The sequence below is a fragment of the Cygnus olor genome, chromosome 1 (genome assembly GCF_009769625.2).
Source record: "Cygnus olor isolate bCygOlo1 chromosome 1, bCygOlo1.pri.v2, whole genome shotgun sequence".
NCBI classification, from domain to species: Eukaryota; Metazoa; Chordata; class Aves; order Anseriformes; family Anatidae; genus Cygnus; species Cygnus olor.
Window position 1 is genome coordinate 146,728,298 of NC_049169.1, and position 19,666 is coordinate 146,747,963.

Sequence of the window (19,666 nt, forward strand, 5' to 3'; positions counted from 1 at the left end):
ACCCCGCTGGACCCATAAACATCTATTACAGCTATATATGCATACAGGTTTAAAGTACCATGTCTTGCATAAATGCAACAGCAAAGAGGATCCCTACGGTGCCTCATCATTAACTTTTAATCCTTGACAGATTGGCTGCTCTGGGCCCTCCCCAACTACCGCTCACTTGTGTGCGAATTCTCGCTTGTTAAGAGGAGGCGGGTTGCTATTTGGGGGGGGGGGGGGGGGGGGGGGGGTGCTCTTTGTTCTTTCCTAAAGAAAAAAAAAAAAAAAAGCAAAAAGCAGGAAACCAGCACCTCAACAAAGGAACAGCTACATAATTAAAACAGAAATTCTCCCTCGGCCCCCAGTTTCGGGTTTCTTAGGCTTGCTTTTGTCTTCGAGCAGCCAGCGTTTTTTCGACCCACTCCCAAGCCCGCCACCCAGCCGGTGATTCCCAGCGGGGCCCGGCTGCACGCCACCACCGTAGGGTCGGCCTCGGAGCAAAATGTGCAACGCGACATGGAACAGCTCAGGCGTACGGCGTCTTCTGGAAAGGTTTTTTTTTTTTTTAAGAAAAAAAAAAAAAAGCATTTCACATTCCACGCTCACCATGATTTACTGTTAAACTTTTGCAAGAGATAAGAGATTTCAAAATCAAGATATTAAAATAACCCTCCTCGTTTTGTTGCGATTGACCTTCCCAGCTAGAGTGCCAAGGATTTTTTTTTTTTTTTTTTTTGTAATCTGATGGTCTCACTGCAACAATTCTGGTTTTTAACTCAATCGTTTTACATTTTTTAATGGTATGTAGAAGCTGCATTAACATAAACTATTTTGGTCACAAATTCCAAACACTTTCTGAAAACCTTACATAAGAAAACTCTGAAGTATAACCCAACCATGGTAACAGTGTAAACATCAGCTTCTATTGAGGTACCCAGAAGTACACACTCGTAACAGTACGGCAGAACTTAAACGTGAAGGAATATCCCCCAATTAAACTTCTTCCTCATACAAAGAGAAAGCCAGTTCCTCCAGGGCCATTGATTCCAGGATGGGTTCGGGAAAACAGATTTTGAAGGCAGGAGGCCCTGGGGGAGTGCCCTCCGTGACAAAACAGGGTCCACCCGTGAGGAACAAACACATTTAAGCAAAGCCACACACGTGGCAGGCACCGTCAGACGTAGCTACTCACCTTTCACAGCACTTGCTTCTTTCAGGTTGTGAGACAGAAAGTCTATGCTGGCATAGGCGCTCGTCTCCACTCCGTTGATACCTCCTTTCAGGACGTGCCTGGCTTTCGACCTGCCTTTGTCACAGTTTGCCAGGGTCCCGTCCACCACGTCGATGGCGATGTAGTTGAGGCCGTTCTGGAAGCCGGCCGAGGTCTCCCGGCACATGGGGCTGCTGCCCTGCTCCTCCTCCAGGCCTTCACTTTTCCTGAGGGACACGTTCTCCACCGAGGCCGAGTTGTGCCTTTTGGGGTTGTGTGCAAAGGAGGGGGACACGGGGGTCACAGTGGTAGTGGAGGAGAAAGTTTCCGAACTGTGCCTCCTGCGCCCCTGGGGGTCGGCCCGAATGACCTTGGCCCCGCGGTTGGGGTCCGGGGGCGGGCTGGCAAGAATGAAAGCCTCCACCCCAGAGAGGGTGAGCCTCTTCACCCCAGCCGTGGGGCTGGTGACCCGGGCACTTTCTGGCTTCTGAACGATGGGTTGGGGCGGGGTGGTGGCCATGCCAAAGGTCATCTCGGTGTAATCCCCGCCGTCGGACGGGCTGGACAAACAAGTCACCCCCACAGCCGCTTTCAGGTAGCGCCCGTCGGGCTGGCTGGTGCTGGAGGAAGAGCCCGGTGAGAGCGCTTCCAAGGAGCCCACCGAGACCGTGCCCGACTGCGAGGGCGACTGCGAACCGAAGTCAATGTTCATGTAGTCAGAGAGGGGGGAGCGCCTCTGCCCCGTGCCCGAGCCCAGGGAGGAGGCTGGGCTGTCGGCGGGCAGCGAGGGGGGCGAATAGACGGCGGCATCCCCGAAGTCGATGTTTATGTATTCCCCGGGGCTCTTGGGCTCGGGAGGCAGGGGGTGCTCGTTCATGCTGGGCAGCATCGTCCGCAAGGTCTCCAGAGAGAGGCGGCTGGGCCGGACCGCCCGCTGGCACCGCTGGCTCAGGAAGCTCTCGGTCCGGCTGTGCCGCAGGGGCGAAGGCACCGTGTGGCTGGAGGGGGCGAAGGTGCCGGCCGGGGAGGGACCCGTGCCGCACACCGCCTCCTCCGGGATCATCCTCCCCGGGGAGTTCATGAAGACGTACTGGTCGCTGTCCTTAGCCAGGCCCTGACTCTTGTAGGAGCGGGGTAAGGAGCTGTATGAATAGCAGCCAGGTTTGGGGGGCTCGCCAGCCCCGTGCCCCGCAGGGGCAAAGAAGAAGTCCGGGGGGGGTGAGGGAGGGAGCCTGGGGCCCATGGTGTGGGTCCCGAGGGGACATATTGATGTAGTCACCGTTGCTCAGCCTCCCGTCCGAGCTCTCCACGGACAGCTTGGAGCCACACCACATCCTCATGTAGCCGCTGTCGTCAGGGGAACTCTCCCCGGGCGAGCTGGTCTTGTAGCTGCTCCCGTTCCCGGGGGACCCACCGCCCACCCCGGGCCGGGGCTGTAGGATCTGCTTGGGGGCGGACACGCTGGTGGGGCTCATGGGCATGTAATCATCGCCTCCCCGGCTCCCCCGCCCGAGGGCCGCGGCCACGCCGGGGGTCATGGGCATGTAGCCATCATCATCTCCCCCACCGCCTCCTCCTCCTCCTCCTCCTCCCCCCCCTCCCCCCCCTGCCGGCGGCCCCAGGTTGGTGCTGCTGCTGCCGGAGCTGCGGTGCGAGCCGATCTCGATGTCCCCGTAGTCCTCGGGGTAGGGGGTGTAGGTCACTTTGGGGGATGCCGCGGCAGGGAAGGAGGGGAAGAGGCGGCCGGCGCTGCCGGCGAAGGTGGCGCGCATCAGCGTGTACTCGTCGAGGGAGGCGGAGGAGAGCTGCGGCGGGGGGGGCCTCTGCCGGCACGGGGTGGTCAGCGAGTAGGTCCGCTTGCGGTGGCCCCGGTCGGCCGCCGGGTCGGGGCAGGGCCGGTAGCAGAGGCGGCCGCTCGGGGGCCGCTCCATCGCCATGTAGCCGTAGAGGTCGGTGCCGGCGCCGGGGTCCCGCGCCGGGGGGGTCTCGGCCACCGACTCGGGCGTGTTGCTGCGGTTGCTGGCGGTGGAGGAGGAGGAGAAGGGCCGCAGGTCGCCGCCGGGGCTGGAGCCGTACTCGTCGAAGGACATGAAGCCCGCGTCGCTGGGCGAGCCGGAGACGGAGGCGCTGCCGCTGGACGGGCGCTGCGGGTGGTGCGGGTGCGCCGGCTCGGAGCCCAGCCCGCTGCTGGAGGAGAGGCTGACGGGGCTGGTGGCGGAGGGGGGCGAGTGCGAGGCGGGCATGGACATGGAGCGGCTGCCCTGCAGCCCGCCCCCGGCCAGCACCGGCAGCAGCTTCCCCGCCGGCCGGGCTCCTCCGCCGCCGCCGCTCAGCGTGTGCGAGCGGCTGAGCGGGGTCCGCACGGGGCCGGGGCTCATGGGGCTGCCGGCGGCGGAGCCCACCCGGCAGCCGTCGCCCTCGCTGGCCGTCCGCACCCGGCACGGCGTGCACTTGGGGCCGGCGGCCAGGCTGTCGGTGCGGGAGCGGCGCAGCAGCCCGGTCTGGCTGGGGGGCAGGTTGACCAGGTGGTGGTGCCGGCGGCCGGGCACCGTGATGGGGTGGGTGGCCGAGGAGCCGCCGGCCCCGCCGCCGCCGCCCGCCCCGCCGGAGGAAGAGGAGGACGAGGACTGGCTCTTGCTGCGGGGCCGGAACTCGGACAGCTCCTTGAGCGCCTTCATGGCCTCCAGGATGGTCTCGTGGATGTTCTGCGCCACCACCGAGTCGTCCGCCTGCATCCACAGCTCGCCGGGCCCGGTGGCGGCCGAGCGCCCCACCTCGATGAAGAAGAAGCTGTCCGAGTGGCCGCAGCGGCGGATGTTCATCAGCTGCAGCGTGACCGACGGCAGCTCGCAGTTGAGGCGCACGAAGCCGATGGTGCGGGCCGAGAGGCACAGCCGGTGCACGCCGGTGAGGTTCTTGCTCTGCCCCAAGCCCTTGGGCTTCAGCGTCACCTGCCAGACCTCCCGGTAGGCGGCGGCGGCCGGCGTGACCAGCCCGTAGTTGAGCTCCTCGCCGGCGGCCGCCAGGGAGGAGGCGGCGGCGGCGGCGCTGCAGGAGGCGGCGAAGGGCGACGGGAGGTGGCGGCGCGGCGAGCCCTGCCCGGCCGCCTTGCCCTCGTTGAGCAGGTCGGTGAGCGCCCGGTACCAGCCCTCCTGCTCCTGCTCGTTCTCGGCCGCCACGGCGAAGTACTCGTCCTTGGTGTAGAGGGCGATGAGGTACTTGTGCTTGGCGTCGGCGCGCTTGTTGATGTTGAGGCACGAGTCCAGGGCGATCACCCGCTTGGGCGCCCCGGACTTGTTCCTCCATTTCTTCTCGCTCTCGTAGTACTCCAGCCGGGCGCCCCCCGCCTCCTCCCCGCCGCCCGGGCCCCGCAGCACGAAGAAGCGCTTGTGGCCGTGCTTCTGCTTGCGCAGGTAGCCGCACTTCCTCACGCCCTGGTTGTTGTTGTTGTTGTTGTTCAGGTTGGCGCCGGGCGGGGAGCCCGGCGGACCCAGCACGGCGGGGCTCGCCATCCCCGGCCCCGAGGCGGCTCGCTGCCTGCGCCGGGCCGGGATGGGCGCCCGCAGCGGGGACACCGCGCTAGGAGGCAGCGGCGGCTCGTGCTGCCCCGGCTTCCCCGGCTGGGCTGCCGGCGGCGGCGGCGCCGCTCCTCCTGCTGCTGCTGCCGCTGCCGCTGCGAGCGCTTCCCACCGCGCCGGGCTGCTGCCGGTGCTGCTCGCACTGCTGCTGCTGCCTGCGCCGGCGGGAGCGTGGCAGTGAGTAACGCATCGCGCACCGAGTGCCCCAACTAAAGAGCAAAACAACACGTGACCGCCGAGTTACCGAGGCGCTCACACACCGAGACGGGGCGGGACCCCGCCGCCACCGCCGCCGCCCCGCATTGGCCGCCGCGCCGCGCGAGCGGCGGCCGCCGTGGCCAATCGCGCGGCGGGGCGGGCGCTAAGCGGAGAGGCGGCGCGCTGCCATTGGCCGCCCGGCGCCTCGCCTCCCCCCGCCCTCGGCGGCGGGCCCCTTCCCGCCCACGGCCCCCGGCTCCCCTCAGGCGCCGCCCGCGGCGGCGGGACCCGGCCGCGCCCCGCCCCCGGAGCGTGCCCGCCTCAGGGACCGTTGCGACCGTTGGCGGGACGCGGAGAGCGCGGCGGAGGAGCCGGCGGCGGCCGGGCGAGGGGCACGGTGGCCGTGGGCTCGCCAGCCGCCCCTCCGCACCCCTTCGCCGTCCCGGGGGGCTGCCGTCAGGTGGCGGCGCCCCGCCCGCCGCGGGCCCCCGGGGCCGAGCTTCCGGGCGTGTGCGTGTGCCCACCGCCCCTCCTCCTGGCTCCACACACACTCACACACTCACACGCGTGTGTGTGCGTCAGCCGTCCCCACGCACGCACGCAGAGCGGCGCCCACCTCACGCCTCCCCCCCCCCCCCCCCCCCTTTCTCCTTCCCTCCTCCGCCGTTATCTGCGTGCGGCGGGGAAACGCCGCCTGGAGCGGGGACTGTTTAATGCAATAAATCCGTTTTTACGCCGCGGGGCTCACGCCGAGCACCCCCGTTCCCCGGGTGGGGGTGCCCCTGCCTCTTGTACACACCCCAGGGGGGAGAAAAGTGAGGCTGGGGTCGCGCAAATATAAAAAAAAATAAAGAAGGGGATGGAGGGGGAGAGAAAGCGATGCGGGGCCGCCCGCAGCCTCCTTTGGAAATGAGCAGCTGAGGGAAGGAGGGGGAGAGGCTGGGGAAGACCACCGTGGTGGTTAATAATGCTGGGAGGCTGCCATAAAGCGGCTGCTGAAGGAGGGCCTCTCCCGCCGCCTCACGGGGAGATGCTGGGTCTTGGCTGGGGGGTGGTGGGGTTTGGGTTGTTTCTTGGGGAAGGGGAAGCAGGGGGGGAAAGGCAGGCGGTGGAGGTGTGAGGCCCTGACCTCCCTGCCAAGGGCGCCCGCCGTGCGCTGCTGATTCACCGGGTCACCCTGGGCAAGGTCCTCGCCGCCTCCCCGCGCCCCAGCCGAAAGCAAGCCGTCCTGACCCTGTTTGCTGTCCTGGCAACGGGCGCCGGTTCCTGTGTCTGGAAAATGCATGGAAGAGGTAGGGAATTGTAAATTTAGATGACGCGTTGTGATGGCACAGCAGACCTCAACGCGGAAGGTTTCGTATGGAAAAGCAGGCGTAGTGGCTGTGCTACCGACAGGCTGTCAGCTGCAGGCTTCAGGGGAATTAGGTGAACAATTTCTTGCCGCTCCGAGCAATCTGGGCCCGTAAACACTGTCAGGAGTCATTTGTCTGGAAACCCCTTGCAAATTTGGAAAGATTTTTCCAGACGTTTATGAAATACGCTCGGTGACCTTACGCACGCATTCTTACATCTGACATGCTAAAGAAGATGAATATTCATTTGTCTAAATGGTATTTACATATATGTAAGTCATTACAATGCGTTCAATAAATGTTTAGATGTACTGACTAGCAGCAGAACTAAGCAAACAATTTGTATGACAGGCATTGAGATAGACTAGCATTCAGGATTGATTTCTATATTGACATTGATATAAAGAGTATCTGTATCATTTAATTTTAGCAGTGGCTGATGCATAACAAGCTTTTTTTCCCCTATAATAACATTTTGTTTGGTTGGTTTTGTTTTGTTTTTCATGTATAACTGGTACAAAGCACAGGAAGTGGTTCTCAGGTGTGCATAAACTTCAGGTAAAAAACAACAACAACAACACAACTATTGTTGCATGACCGACCCTCTAGAATGAATGACCCTAGTTTACATAGGTGGTCTTCCTCATTCAGAGTTTGAACTCCTCTGAATTGTTTTTCAAAAGTATATCCCCTTCTGAAAAATTTTCCCAGTTATTTCAGTGTAATTACAGGGACATTTAATTGAAACAAATGGACTAGTACCACTGCTCCATCCCACCTCTTAGCCACAGTTCACTGTTCCTACAGGCTGGCATGTCTTATACTTCGGCTATTTCCATGTGTCATGTAGCATACTAGCTTTAATTTCTGCGGGCTTTCAATGAGGCAGGCTATGAATTTGGGTGGCTGAAGCATAGCACTTGTTCTCTTGTTCCACCGAGCCATCTCAGGAAGAACACAGGGGTGGGCAAATAGGGACAGCAGCATCTTCAGTAACTGCAATAGATTTGCCAGAGGATGTTTGCTTAAATCATCTCCAAAAAATAATTCCATCATGATGAAAGAAAAAACAATCTTGTTTTACCTCTCCCATTCCTTTTCTTCTGTCATATCACCCTGCCCCATCTCTGTTTCAACACATTTATCTTCTAGCTTAAAGTCTCTTCTGGGAATGCTTTGCCAATATATGAAGTAGACCAACAAAATAGTGCTCATATTAACAACTTTCATGCCTGCTAAACTGTGCTTTTGCCAGCATACCGTGTTCCAGCCATCTCTTTTTTTTTCCTCCAAGAAAAATAAGCTGTGTTAGGTAATGGTCAGGCTTATCAAAATGGACTGTCTGTGTTAGGGGCATTTGCTCACAGTTATGTCAGTCATAACATGTTACTCCTTCCACTCTCAGCTGGCAGGGACATGCCAAGAAAGGACTAGACTGATCTTACTTATGAAGCTGTCTTTAGATATACCAAATACAGTTTTGCCAACACGGAGCCCTACTGATTTCATGCTTCCACTCCTTGAGTATCTGGGGTCCTTATATGTCAATAGAAGACAGGTGATCATTTAATTTATTTATAAATGTGTTTAGACTGTGTTTTGGTTACTAAACTATATGGACAGATGATAAACAGTGGCCAGCAACACTGTGCTTTGCAGGCAATGAACTTCGCAAGCTGTGAGTGAATTTTGCTTGGGAAGGCTGTTTGCTGGAACAGTAGTTAAATGTTGCCTGCACCTGGTCAGATAAAAGTATTACCTCTAGGGACGTGCAGCTGTTTTTAGGTACATGGGGGAGCTTGATTCTACAAGCCCAGCACATGCAGGATCCGTTTTTTCAGAGCGCCAGGCGCTATGAATATGTAGGTATATTTAAATATTGCTCCAGATCGCAGCCAGGTTACTCAAAACCCTCTGAGAGGCAGGATGCAGGAGTCGGTTGAATTCCAGAATTTGTCCTGTGCTTCATTTTTGTTTGTTCTTAGTCTAAATCTCATTTTGAAATATCTTTCCGTTTGAGGATAAGGAGCAAGAGTTGAAAGGGATGTGCTCGATGTTTGGCTTGGCTCTTGCCTCCTACCTGTTGCCAGGATCACAAAGCTGATGGTAGTCAAGCCATGGGAAAAGTGTAGAGAAAGATTATGTGCGTCAGCAACACTTTCTTGTGCTATCAGGAGTACAGTTATCTGTTCCAACAAAATAGAGTGATTTATATTTTGATGTCCTTGAACTTCTACATAAACAGGTGAAGTCAGTTTATTCCCTTGTACATTTGTTTGCATACTTCTGATACAGTGTCATTCTGGTTATACATTTCATAACCTTACTGTGAGAGGACATGAACTCCCATCAACGTCTTTCTCTCTAACCTTTCTCAGCTCCTTTGAGGGCTAATGTACCATGACCGAGCTACTACCCAGTTGTGAAGCCTGTGTTATTTGGCCAGGAGGACAGGCCATCTCTCCGGGCAGTTTTATAAATCTGTTTGTTGATACTACGCATTCACTAGCAGCAGCTACCGGCGTGTGTTACGCCTCTGTAGCAAGAGCAGCTCTGAGGGATCCACCCCCTGAGATTGGGGCTGCCAATTTTTTTTTTCTTGTTTCTTTTTCCTATGAAAACGGTTACGGATGGCTTTGCACATGAGGCGGAGAGAGTCGGCAACCGTAGGGTCTGAAAATGGTTCTTTCTTGAGCATGGGTTACTCGTCTGAGTGAATATTGTGCCAGCAGATTTCCAGACAATTCCAGGTTAAATAAATCGGGCTTACAGTTATGCAACTTTGTGCATATTCAGAAATACCGAGACTTGTGTTAATTGTATTAAATACACACTGAAACAACGTAAATGTTTGCTCGTCCATTCTAGCATGGGAGGGGAAAAAAAGAAAACGGAGGGGAATCCGGAGCGCGCCTTATTTCCAGCTTATTACTTTCCGACGAGCGCCGCGTTGGGTGTTCTCCTGCGCGTAGATCACTCCCATCTCAACGCTCGTGTTGCCAGCGGAAAGTTCGGAGCAGCCGTGTTTCCGAGCAAGCAGCGAGCGAGGTCCCGGTGCTGCGAGCGCGGAGACCGTTCTTCTTCCCGCGACAGGTGCACCCAAAAAAAGGCCTCTCAGGGAGCACCCACCGCTTCACCAGCGGGTCCCGGGGGGGCTCCCGGGGGTGTCCCGGGACCCGGGGGGGGGGGGGGGGGGGGCCGGGGCCCGTCGTGGGTGCGTGCTGCCCCCCGCTGGCTGCGGCGGGACTGCGGGGCGGGCACCCCGCCGGTGGAGGAGATGCTCCGGGGGGGAATGCTGCCTGCCTGCCTGCCTTCTGGAGCTACCTGGAGTCTAAACAATGCTGTTTTATTATTATTATTATTTAAGAAAAAAGCTTGATAGAATATCACCGATCATGTTTTAGGAAGAACATTCGTGAAGCAATAGAAGCAAATATTTGCAAACAGTAGTTGAAGCCTATACCACTCACTCTTGCACAGAAGAACATACACATATCTAAGATTCATTGGAAACAGTGCCCTTTTTTTCTTTTCCTTTTTTTCTTTTTTTCCCAAGAGATTTTCTATGTACTCTCCTGAGCTACAGGGATAGCCAGGATCTAGGGTCTTTCAAGGTATTTCTGTTCGAGAAGAGCCTGATGATAGAATTCAATATTTCCTTCATGCAATATTTACAGAAAATTCACTCAAACACAATGGGACTCCAGCAGAATAGTTTTTGTTTGGTTCGGTTTGGTTTGGTTTCTGGTCTGCTTTTTCAAACTCTTTCTTTCTAGGTAGCTTCTGTTTGAAAGTCCGTTCATTTGCTTCCTTCCCAAGGCAGGTTGCTCCGGCCTCTGTCTGTTTGTTTCCTACAGCTTCGGGAGGCTGTTCCCCAGCAAAACAATCCCAGGCATTCAGCTTTCCCCTCTGCCCTACAATTCAGTTGGCTATTTGTCTTTGTTTCAGATGGCCTTTGCATCTGCTTTAGGTAGTAACTCTTTTTTCCTCTTTTTTTTTTTTTTTTTTGTTGATTTGCTTTTAACTTCAGAAGGGAGCCTAACTTCCTCAGTCATTTATCTTAACACGAGGATAATTTTCCTAGCAGCAGGGGTAATGCAGTCCTGGGGTAGATTGTCAAGGGATTTTTATAGAGTCCCCATCACTGGAGCATTTTAAGCTACGCAAATATTTATCGGGAGTGACACGAGTACAGTTGTCCTGACTCAGGGCAGTGTGATAGTCTAGATGATCTCATGTTTACTCCCAGTCCTGTTTTATTGGATTTCTATGATATATACACCTTATAAATAGCCCCAGGTTTATTACTGCTAAAAGGGAAAAAACAGCCTTCTCTCTTTTTTGTATGTTTTTTCTTTTTCTGCCTACTTATTTGATGGTGCAAAATAAAGAGCATAAAACTATGAGTTATTGTGATTATGAATTGTCCCCTTACCCTTACTGTTTGGAATATGCTATCGATGCAATTCTTACTCATGCAAAGCATTTGCTGGCTTAATTTGTGCACACACGAGCGCCAGGGAGGTAAAGAGACATTTGCAGAGACATTTTGTCACTACAAAATCTTGCCTGCTTCTTTCAGTGTACCCCTTCAGTGGAAGTTTTATGTGAATAAAATGAGGAAGGCTTGCCCTCGGAATGGACTGGCTGCTTTCAAGGAGTGTTATCATCTATCTGCATTATTTAGACAGCTCTGGGAAACTCAGTGGAGCCCCAGGCTCCCATTGTGTTAGACATTGTGTAGATGAGTAATTAATGGTGGGCCTCCTTCTGTTTTGTTTAATGTATATATTGTATGTATACAGTGAATTGAGGAAGATTGCCGACGTGGGGAGTCAAATGGGAAAGGCGATTCTGCAGCCCCATAAACGGTATGGCTGACAAGGAGAAGCTTCAGCCTGCCAGTTGCCTAACTGATGGACACTGCAGGCATGCTCAGGGTTTAAAGAAGAACTGAAAAGTGCCTACCTTACAAATTTTGGTGTGCTCAGATGCATGAAGAAAGCACAGAAGGCAGCACGTGTGCTGAAGGAAGAGGTGGAATATCTTTTTCAATAACTTTCTTCCCATATTTTCTCAGCTATGCAGTTTAGAGGCAGATATTAATTTCAGAAAGATTAAGCACCCGAACAAAACAAGTACAAAACTATTGACACTAGAAATGTATGCAGTTTCCTGTGCCTGCACCAGAGGTTGAATAAAACCTTCTCCCCGTCAGTGGGCTTGATGGCTTGAATACCCCAGCCACTGTTACAGACTCTGTCATGGATGGCTGGATGGTGGGGCAGGACAAAGAGGAGTGGGTATCTCCAAGATCCTTGTAGTAGCAAGCACTGCCATTCTTGGGGGCAATTTATATGTCTATATAATAATAAGTTGCTACAGTAATTGGTATCAAGTAATTTCAAAAAAAAAAAAAAAGATGTCATGCGTGGTCTGTTGAGTGCTCATGGACACAGAACAAAATGGTCACTTTATGATAATAAAATATTCATGTGAACATTACATTTTCATTAGTGAAATGGGAGACCGCAAAATCAAATACAAGTGAAGAATGTGCTTTCAGTTAAACTGCTGATTTTGCAAAGGAACGTTAGACAGCATTAATAACAGGAGAGTATGAGGTAATCACAGCAAATGAACATGTTTTTAATTTCATCTCTTGTATTTAATCATACAATAAGAGAATATTTCTGGGTGCCCCACTGCATTCCTACATGCTTCCGTTTTTTTCTGTTTTTGTCTTTCAGTTCTATTCCTCACTGTGTTATTTTCTTCCAAGTGTCTTACATCAGTAAAGGAGGTTTGGAATATTTTCCCCCAAACCCACAGGGAATGGGAAATGTCCATTTGATTACTCTTCCGTCTATTCAGATCATCTAATAAGGAGAGGTAAGCTGCATATAGGAAGTTTAGGATACATCTGAGTTTAGAAATTCACTTATTTCTGTGACACGATGGGAACTGTAATCATTTTTTGGCTAAGGAATTGCTGACTTTGTGAAATCTTTCAAGGCTACGGAAGTAGATTTTTTAAAGGTGAATAACTCCAAAGCCAGATGTTTCAGGAGTTGCTCTCGTCTCTAAAAAGCAGCTGTCATGGATGTGGATCATTCAGCCAAGACCCGGTGCACCACCTCCTAGCGACCCCAGCAAAGAAAACTCTTCCTACAGCTGGAGCTGTATAAGGACCTGGCAGAAGCCTCGGGAACGCAGCCTCCCAGGTATCTTTTTCTCACACCTTCCAGCGAGCTGAAAGGGCCTTTCATTTCTGGTACAAAGCGTTCTGGGTTTGTTTGCTAACAAAAACTTCTTTTGTCCCAGCTGACTCGGACCTGACGGAAGGTCCTTGGATGGTGCTGCAGCTTGGCCTTTGTTTTACCTTTCCCAGCTGATGTATCTGCCCCGTAGTTTCCTCTGTAATGCTGCCCTGGGGTGGCGTCCCTCTTGGTAACCACGGGACCTTTTTTCTTTGTTTAGAAACGCGTCAGAACAGCAAATGTGCTAAACATCTAACTGCATCGCAGTGGTATAAATTACACAGACGGAGGTATCGATTGTGAAAAGATCAGATAGTTTTAAAGTCAGTGGATGGCTGTCAAGTTGTTAATTGAACATTTGCTGAAAAATGCCTGTGGGTAAGTGATCTAGATACTCTTGCAGGATTATCAAGTTTAAAAACAACAGTTGTCTGCCACTCTCCTGCCTTGGCTACATTTAAAGAAACACCAGCAAGTTGAAAATTGCAATCCCCAAAACATTCACACTCAGACATCCTTACATTACTAATCCTTTAGACGGATAATACTGAAATAATTTTGCAACCCAATTTAATGACTTGTTGATTTTAGTTACTTTTTTACTTTCAGTTAGGAAAAAGCAGATTGTCGAGTTTCTCACTTCTGAAGGCTGTCTTTAATAATAATAATAATTAATTTCGATTTGCTCTTTCCATGTGCAGGTTCAACTTTGTAACTACGCTGCACACACACATCAAATTTGCATATTACTTTAAAGAAATATCTTGCCTCCAGTTGGACTCAGTAATTTTAAAAAATCTTAAAGCATTCCCTTTTAATTGTTTCAGTAGGACTCAGAAACACACAATTGATGAGGTTCCCTTCTTTTTGAAAACAAGCCAACAGGACTGACAATATTTTATCTCAAGTTAATTAGCTCCAGTAAATTAATTTCTGTCCCTTTTTATGAATAGGCTCAGGAGCTCACACTTTTTAGTGCTGTACAGTCTGGGGGTACTTTACATAAATGGAGCAGCTCTGCTCTGCATGTCCACAAGTGATGTTACAGCTGTTGAAAACCATCACAGTCCACACGACCTCTTTTCTCTCAACAAGCACATTGGTTTTCTTGAACAAATTTTATACTTTCTCCTTAGGCCTCACGAGTCAGTTATAAATAGATATTCATAATTCAAGTTGTATCTGTTATAGCAACATGGGTTTTAAAGCAAACTGTTGGGGGTTCGGTGATCTGATGTTCTCCATGGCACAAACAACTTGTCATTGAACTACAGCATAATATTTAAGTCTTCCTATGCAGACCTCAAGTGGCCATTATGTTATATCCATAAGTGAAGAGATGCTATAAGCTCAGCTGGACTGAATCCTCCTGAATGTCTGGTGAGGTCAAATTCATCTCAGCTATCTAAAAGTTGGATAGCTAGTGCATTTTAACCTCTAGAGTTCCTCAAAAAGTGATGAAGGGAGAGTCATTCATCCATTCCACTGGTAGATCTGAAGCCTTACAGCGAGTATATTCACAGTATAGTGAGTCTGGATTTATATTCCTGTTAATATTGGAGGATATAATATGTAGCTACGTAACGTAGGTATTGGTTGTACAATTGCAACTACTAATTTATCTTATTTTGCAAAGAGTTATGACATTGACTTTGTACCAGGAAGTTTATGCCTAATCAGATACCATCCACTCTCAGCACTCATCTCTATGCCAGGCTGGGCATCTTCAGTGATTCTATAAGTAGCTTGACACCCTCGTGCCATTGTGGACTCAATACTCTGCTCTGCTCATTTAACAAACGCATTCAACGTATGTTAAAAGAAACGTCCATGATATGCTTTATATTGCTTGTGTCCATTTGTGTACAGCTCTGGTATTAATGATCACAAACTGACAGCCTGAAATAGGCATGACATTATTTCCATCAGAAAATAAATGTCTCTGCTGGCTGTAAAAGGACTCTGGAGAACTAACTTACACGTGCCCCCTACCCTTTAGATGGCTAAGAGAACTACATAACATTTGTTTGCTTGCCTGCATGGATGGATACAAGGTGACCAGTTCGGAATTTATCAGAAACAAAACTGAAAACTTCAGGAAACGTTTTAGGCATTATGAGGCCAAACCCTAACAATTTTGCTGAAAATCAGAAAACTGGAAGACATCTGTACTTTAAAGTTGTTCATTGCTCTCTGAGTGCTGTGCAACAGCTGTGGGACAGATGCTTAGCCAGCAAGGGAAGCCAGAGAGGAGCAAAATAAAGACATTTCGTTTTTTCCCTCTCCCTTCTCACAAACTGTTTGTTGATGATAGAGAAAGAAGGAAGGCACCAACTGTTGGGTCATCGTTTTAGAAAGGGCAGAATTACAGGCTGTTTAGAGCGGGGGATTAAAAACAGAAGCCAGAAGTGTCTTTAGTACAGTGGTGAAGATGCTGAGGGGCAGGGATGGTATTCCAGCCACAGGTTCATTGGTGCTTTATTCAGAGGTAACCTGTCCATTTGTATCCATTTTTGTCTATACTGATCTTCATTCCTATGGAATCATAGGAATGTTGGTGATTATTAGATTAGGTGATTTTTGACTCCTGCTGCCTCCCAGCCCTGATATTAGTCCTGTCCCATATTTGCCTCTCTGTTCCCAGTCTATCTCATGCATTAACCGTGGGATTTCTACATTTGCTCTTGCCTGACCCCTGTCTCCATTTGGCCCACGTCTCACACGGATTTGCTGCACACTCCTCTGCTCCATGAATTGATGTGCTAGACGCAACTGATTGAAAACCCCCTTATTTTACTGATCAGATACAGGATCACGTGTCAGGTCAGAGAGGAAAGGCTGCAGAAACTTAATGCAGTGAGTGACTTTGCACCCTCAGGCATTTGGGGTATATGTTCCTGTTGCAGGGCAGCATGAGGGCTCTTAACATCACCCAATGCACCATTCTGATTCCCCATCACATTACCAGACATCGCTACTATTTTATCCACTGGCACTGAGGAATACCAACAGATATGCATCTCCCCACTTATTTCTCCTCAGCTTCACTTCTGCTTTCCTACAGTAGCCTACGTAATACTACCAGATTGGCAAATCCCAGGGACCTTCAGCATCCCAAGCTGGGACTTCAGGTTTGGCTCCATATAGAAATGAGACCCAAATGTTGAGCGGCCCCTTTTCCTGCTCTCTGGTTTCCATCTGAAACCCTGACTGTGGAGACTGGACAATATTGAGAGATGAGGGTCCTCGACCAGCTGCATGCATTCTGGCAAATGTCTGATGTATCTTCACAAGTTAGCATCAAACTGCTTTTTTATGTGCTTTCTCCTTTCCAAACCAAAAAGTGGGGTGAGACTTAGAGCAATTCTTTAACATCTTTCCCTTTCAAAGTGTTCCAGGAAGGCAGAAAGCAGAGAAAGCATTTCTCTGATGCTCCTGGAGAAGGGAGACAGGGTGGACAGGTGGCTCTGTCTTCTCATGACAACAATGGCTGCCCCGGAAGGGACCAGGGGACTGTTCCACCTCCATGCAGCAAAACTCTGGGGACCAGGAGACAGGAAAATGAACAGGAAATTGTCATGTCTCCCATTAAGTATCTCAAAACTTTCAGCACTGTCTAGAGCTTATTGATTCCCTCTGAGACTTGCTTTATGCTTACTAAATATCAAAAAGCTTTAAAACAGACAAGCAAGCAAAAAAAAAAAAAAAAGCCACCATAAAAGGCAGCAAAGCTGTGCAATCTTATTTACAAATAATGTAGCCAAAGTCTCCTTTCCCCAAACACAGCAAAGAAATACTCTCTCCTGTTCTGTGACTTGCTTATGCAGATGTACATAACCCCTGTTAACCATTTCTTCTTCCACTGTGTTTGCAGCGTATCCCAAATAAACTGCTCCGTTCATATATTTCAAAGCAGAGTAAATTGTGGCTGTTGAGTGGTAGCTTTCATTGTTTCTGCCTTTCTCTACGGAGAGCTTAGTTTGGTCTGACCATCGTCCCATTAGAAGAACATCTCTGACCCCTTCCAGAATAATCACATTAGCCAACTCCATGTCATTTTACACTAAAAAGTTGACTATCAACCATTGCCCTCCCATTTTTTTCAGACATTACACTCCTCAGACCTGCAAGTGCAATCTATATGTCCTCCTGCCAAAATATATGGCCTTTAATTGGCAATATTAGTATCCATATTGTTTCTTCTTAGCTGGAAAGTCATCTCATATTACTTCCTGCTTGTAATCTCTCATCATTTCTCTTTTGATCACTGCACTGGTGATACTTGGTAGGTTTTAGTTAACAATTACATGTTGAATGTCCAAGTTATACAGTTTAATCTCATTTAATAAATATCTTCTTGATTTTGCTCAGATGTTAATATTTTAATCAGGATGTTATTCAATATCAATACTTCACATGAGTCTGAAAGCCATTATTTTGTCAACATATTTACCTTTATTAAACAAATCAAATAATCAAAATTCTGACCTCATAAAAATACTATTCCATTTGTTTAACTTAACCTGTTTTGCATAAAGTCATGCTGACTGGCAGTGATTATGTTACCATGTCTTGTTTCCTTATGGATAGAGTCCCATATCAGCTGTTCCATTCTTCCACACGGAACCAAGGTCAAGTTAACTCATCTACATTTACCCTGTTTACACTTTTGAAATATCTGCACAGCATTAGATATTCTAGGCCCCTTGGACTTCTCCAGTATGCGAAGACGTTTTGCCAGAAAGCACCAGTACAAGATTCCTTTTAAAAGCTTTAAATCAAGTTATCCAGGCCTGCCAATTCAAAAAGCTAATAGATGCTCTTTACCATCCACTTAAAGGAATGTCAGAATAGATGTCATTTCAGCCATACAGACTCTATTTTCATTTCTAAGTACAAATCAGAAATGTTCACTGAATGTGTCTTTCTTTTTCACAGCTAGCAATGGAACTGTGTCATCACTAGGATTTCTTTTGTCCTGAATAGTCCTACATGAAGCACAGACGTTCTTATCTTTATCCCTACATTTGCGTAGATATAGTTTGCATAATGCTATACTGCATTTATTAATGTATGACATTTATTAATTTATGGGTCTGTTGGCTTTCAGTTGCTTTCTTAACTACAGTTGTTACCTATAATTGCCTTTCAACCATTCTATTGTAAATACACACATGTACATGCATATATACACACACTACTGTGCTGTTCTGTGCAGTAATTATCGTACACATATGAATCAACACTGAATTCTGTGTGCACATCTTTAATCAGATCACTGCCATGTACTTCTTGGCAAGTGCTAGTTTCAAGTTTAGTGTCCAATTGCTTTTGTAAGTCAGAATGAAGGATAACGCAGTATTACAACATGTTTTTCTTTGTGACAGAAATTTCAAGTTTCAAGTTTTAGAGTATCTAGGGCGCTGTATGGAATGTGGAACAAGAGCTTTAGCACATATTATATACGAAACCTTTTTGTAGAGGCAACATTTCTTTCTTTATAGATATTTGTTCTTGATTACAACAGTTACATGGGGTGGAAATCATCTCACCTTACTTGATAACTAAATAACCACACCTAAACTGGTCATTCCCTAGGGTGACCATGCCTCTGTCCATAGAGAAAAACAGACATTTTAGAGCTCAATTAGTCTGACCTATTTTGGATGCTTACATTAGAATGGAATGAATCATGCCTTAAAGTTACTTCTCCCCCTGCCCCCCCCCAAAAAAAAAAAATAAAATAAAGGGAGACCAGGATGATTAGTCCTGATTTCGTTCTTTGAACTGCACACATATACATTTGATCATCCATACTGCAGGGTTTTTTTTTCCTCACTGAAAAAAAAAAATTGTTGTATAATCACGAGGAAAATTTGAACAAGCAACTGCACCTGTGCATATTCAAGTTACCAAAAATTACTTAAAACCATTGTTTTTCTTTACAAAAATTACAAAGTGGGCTAGGATTGTGAGTTTTTTATTATTTTAGTTAAATTTTATGAAAGAACTTAAAGTTCTTAACTAAACAGCTTTGCACTTAAGTAATGATTATAAATACATACTACTGATCTTTAAAGTTACTGTATTTTAAAAAAAATACTGAACAAATTAAGAAAGCATTCTCTATTTCAAATAACAATTAAATTCATTCAATTTGTATTTGCTTTACTTAAATATTGCTTTTACTACGCTTTGTTTTTTTACAGTTTTTTAGGTTCTAAAATGTGTTTAAAATTTAAAGTAAAAAGTGGATTTCTTTTCTTCTACAAAGAAACCGTAATGGCATGAATAATCTGTAAGGGAGCTATCTGGAGGGATGGGATGTATTGAAACTGATTTCAAACAACTCTTGTCTAGCCTATCAATCCATTTGGCAAAAGATTTCAGCATTCTGAGAGTGTGCAATAGTGAGCTGGGCACACAGATCACTTCAAAAGGGTTTGGCTAGTGGGCGAAGAATTTCTTTTGCATTTGACAATTCTGCTCTAGTGATGAAGAGACAGGAAATCCTTGAAAGAAACTGGCTTTTGTATCACAGGTTTTTAAATTCACTCTTGGATTCTCCAAGATACTTTTGATAATCATCAATATAGTTATTAAGCCTGTAATTTGAACAAAGTTACTGGGTCATCAGGTAGGAGACCTCTAGAAATACAAATACATTACAAATAAACTCTATGTAAGTGAAAATCCAATGTTAGAAAATATCTTTCCTGTTGTTGATGTTAAGTACTTGTCTCCTCTAAGGGACTGAGAAACCATTCAAAATAGTTTATGTGTGAGGCATTTGCAATGTTGACCAGTTCCTCTCTATTTATGCAAGCTATGCCAACAAAACCTGTCAACCAGCCCAAACTTTTTTCTTCACTACATATCACTGTGGATAGGAAATCCTGTCATGCAGGCCTTCAGACATATGCCCCAAAGACTTCATCATGCACATCAGAGGTTCTTGATGCGAGTGTCTCTCTGATAACCAAGGACTTGAAGGAAACAAGCCATGAGACACATACCGTTTGCTACAAATTATGCAACCATGTCAAATGCTTGAATTCCTCTGAAACACATAGCATAATGCCA

The 19,666-nt window shown here is 48.6% G+C and overlaps 1 protein-coding gene and 1 long non-coding RNA gene across 7 annotated transcripts in view; one reads left to right on the top strand and one right to left on the bottom strand.

The window, feature by feature from the left end:
- The window catches only part of IRS2 (insulin receptor substrate 2), a 30,506-nt gene extending 25,595 nt beyond the window's left edge, over positions 1 to 4,911 (bottom strand). Inside the window, 2 exon segments of the mRNA XM_040536920.1 lie at positions 1,178 to 2,442; positions 2,444 to 4,911. Coding sequence (XP_040392854.1) covers positions 1,178 to 2,442; positions 2,444 to 4,707 — 3,529 coding nt within the window. The 5' untranslated portion in view covers positions 4,708 to 4,911.
- Positions 4,912 to 5,370: 459 nt separating this feature from the next.
- LOC121059770 overlaps positions 5,371 to 19,666 on the top strand; it is a 28,578-nt gene continuing 14,282 nt past the window's right edge. For 3 of the 6 annotated variants that reach the window (XR_005814615.1, XR_005814616.1, XR_005814617.1), the window contains exons 1-3: positions 5,371 to 6,263; positions 12,074 to 12,547; positions 12,804 to 12,961. This is a non-coding gene — a long non-coding RNA (uncharacterized LOC121059770). The remainder of the gene's footprint in view (positions 6,264 to 12,073; positions 12,548 to 12,803; positions 12,962 to 19,666) is intronic. The other 3 variants (XR_005814620.1, XR_005814619.1, XR_005814618.1) reach the window with 3 other exon arrangements.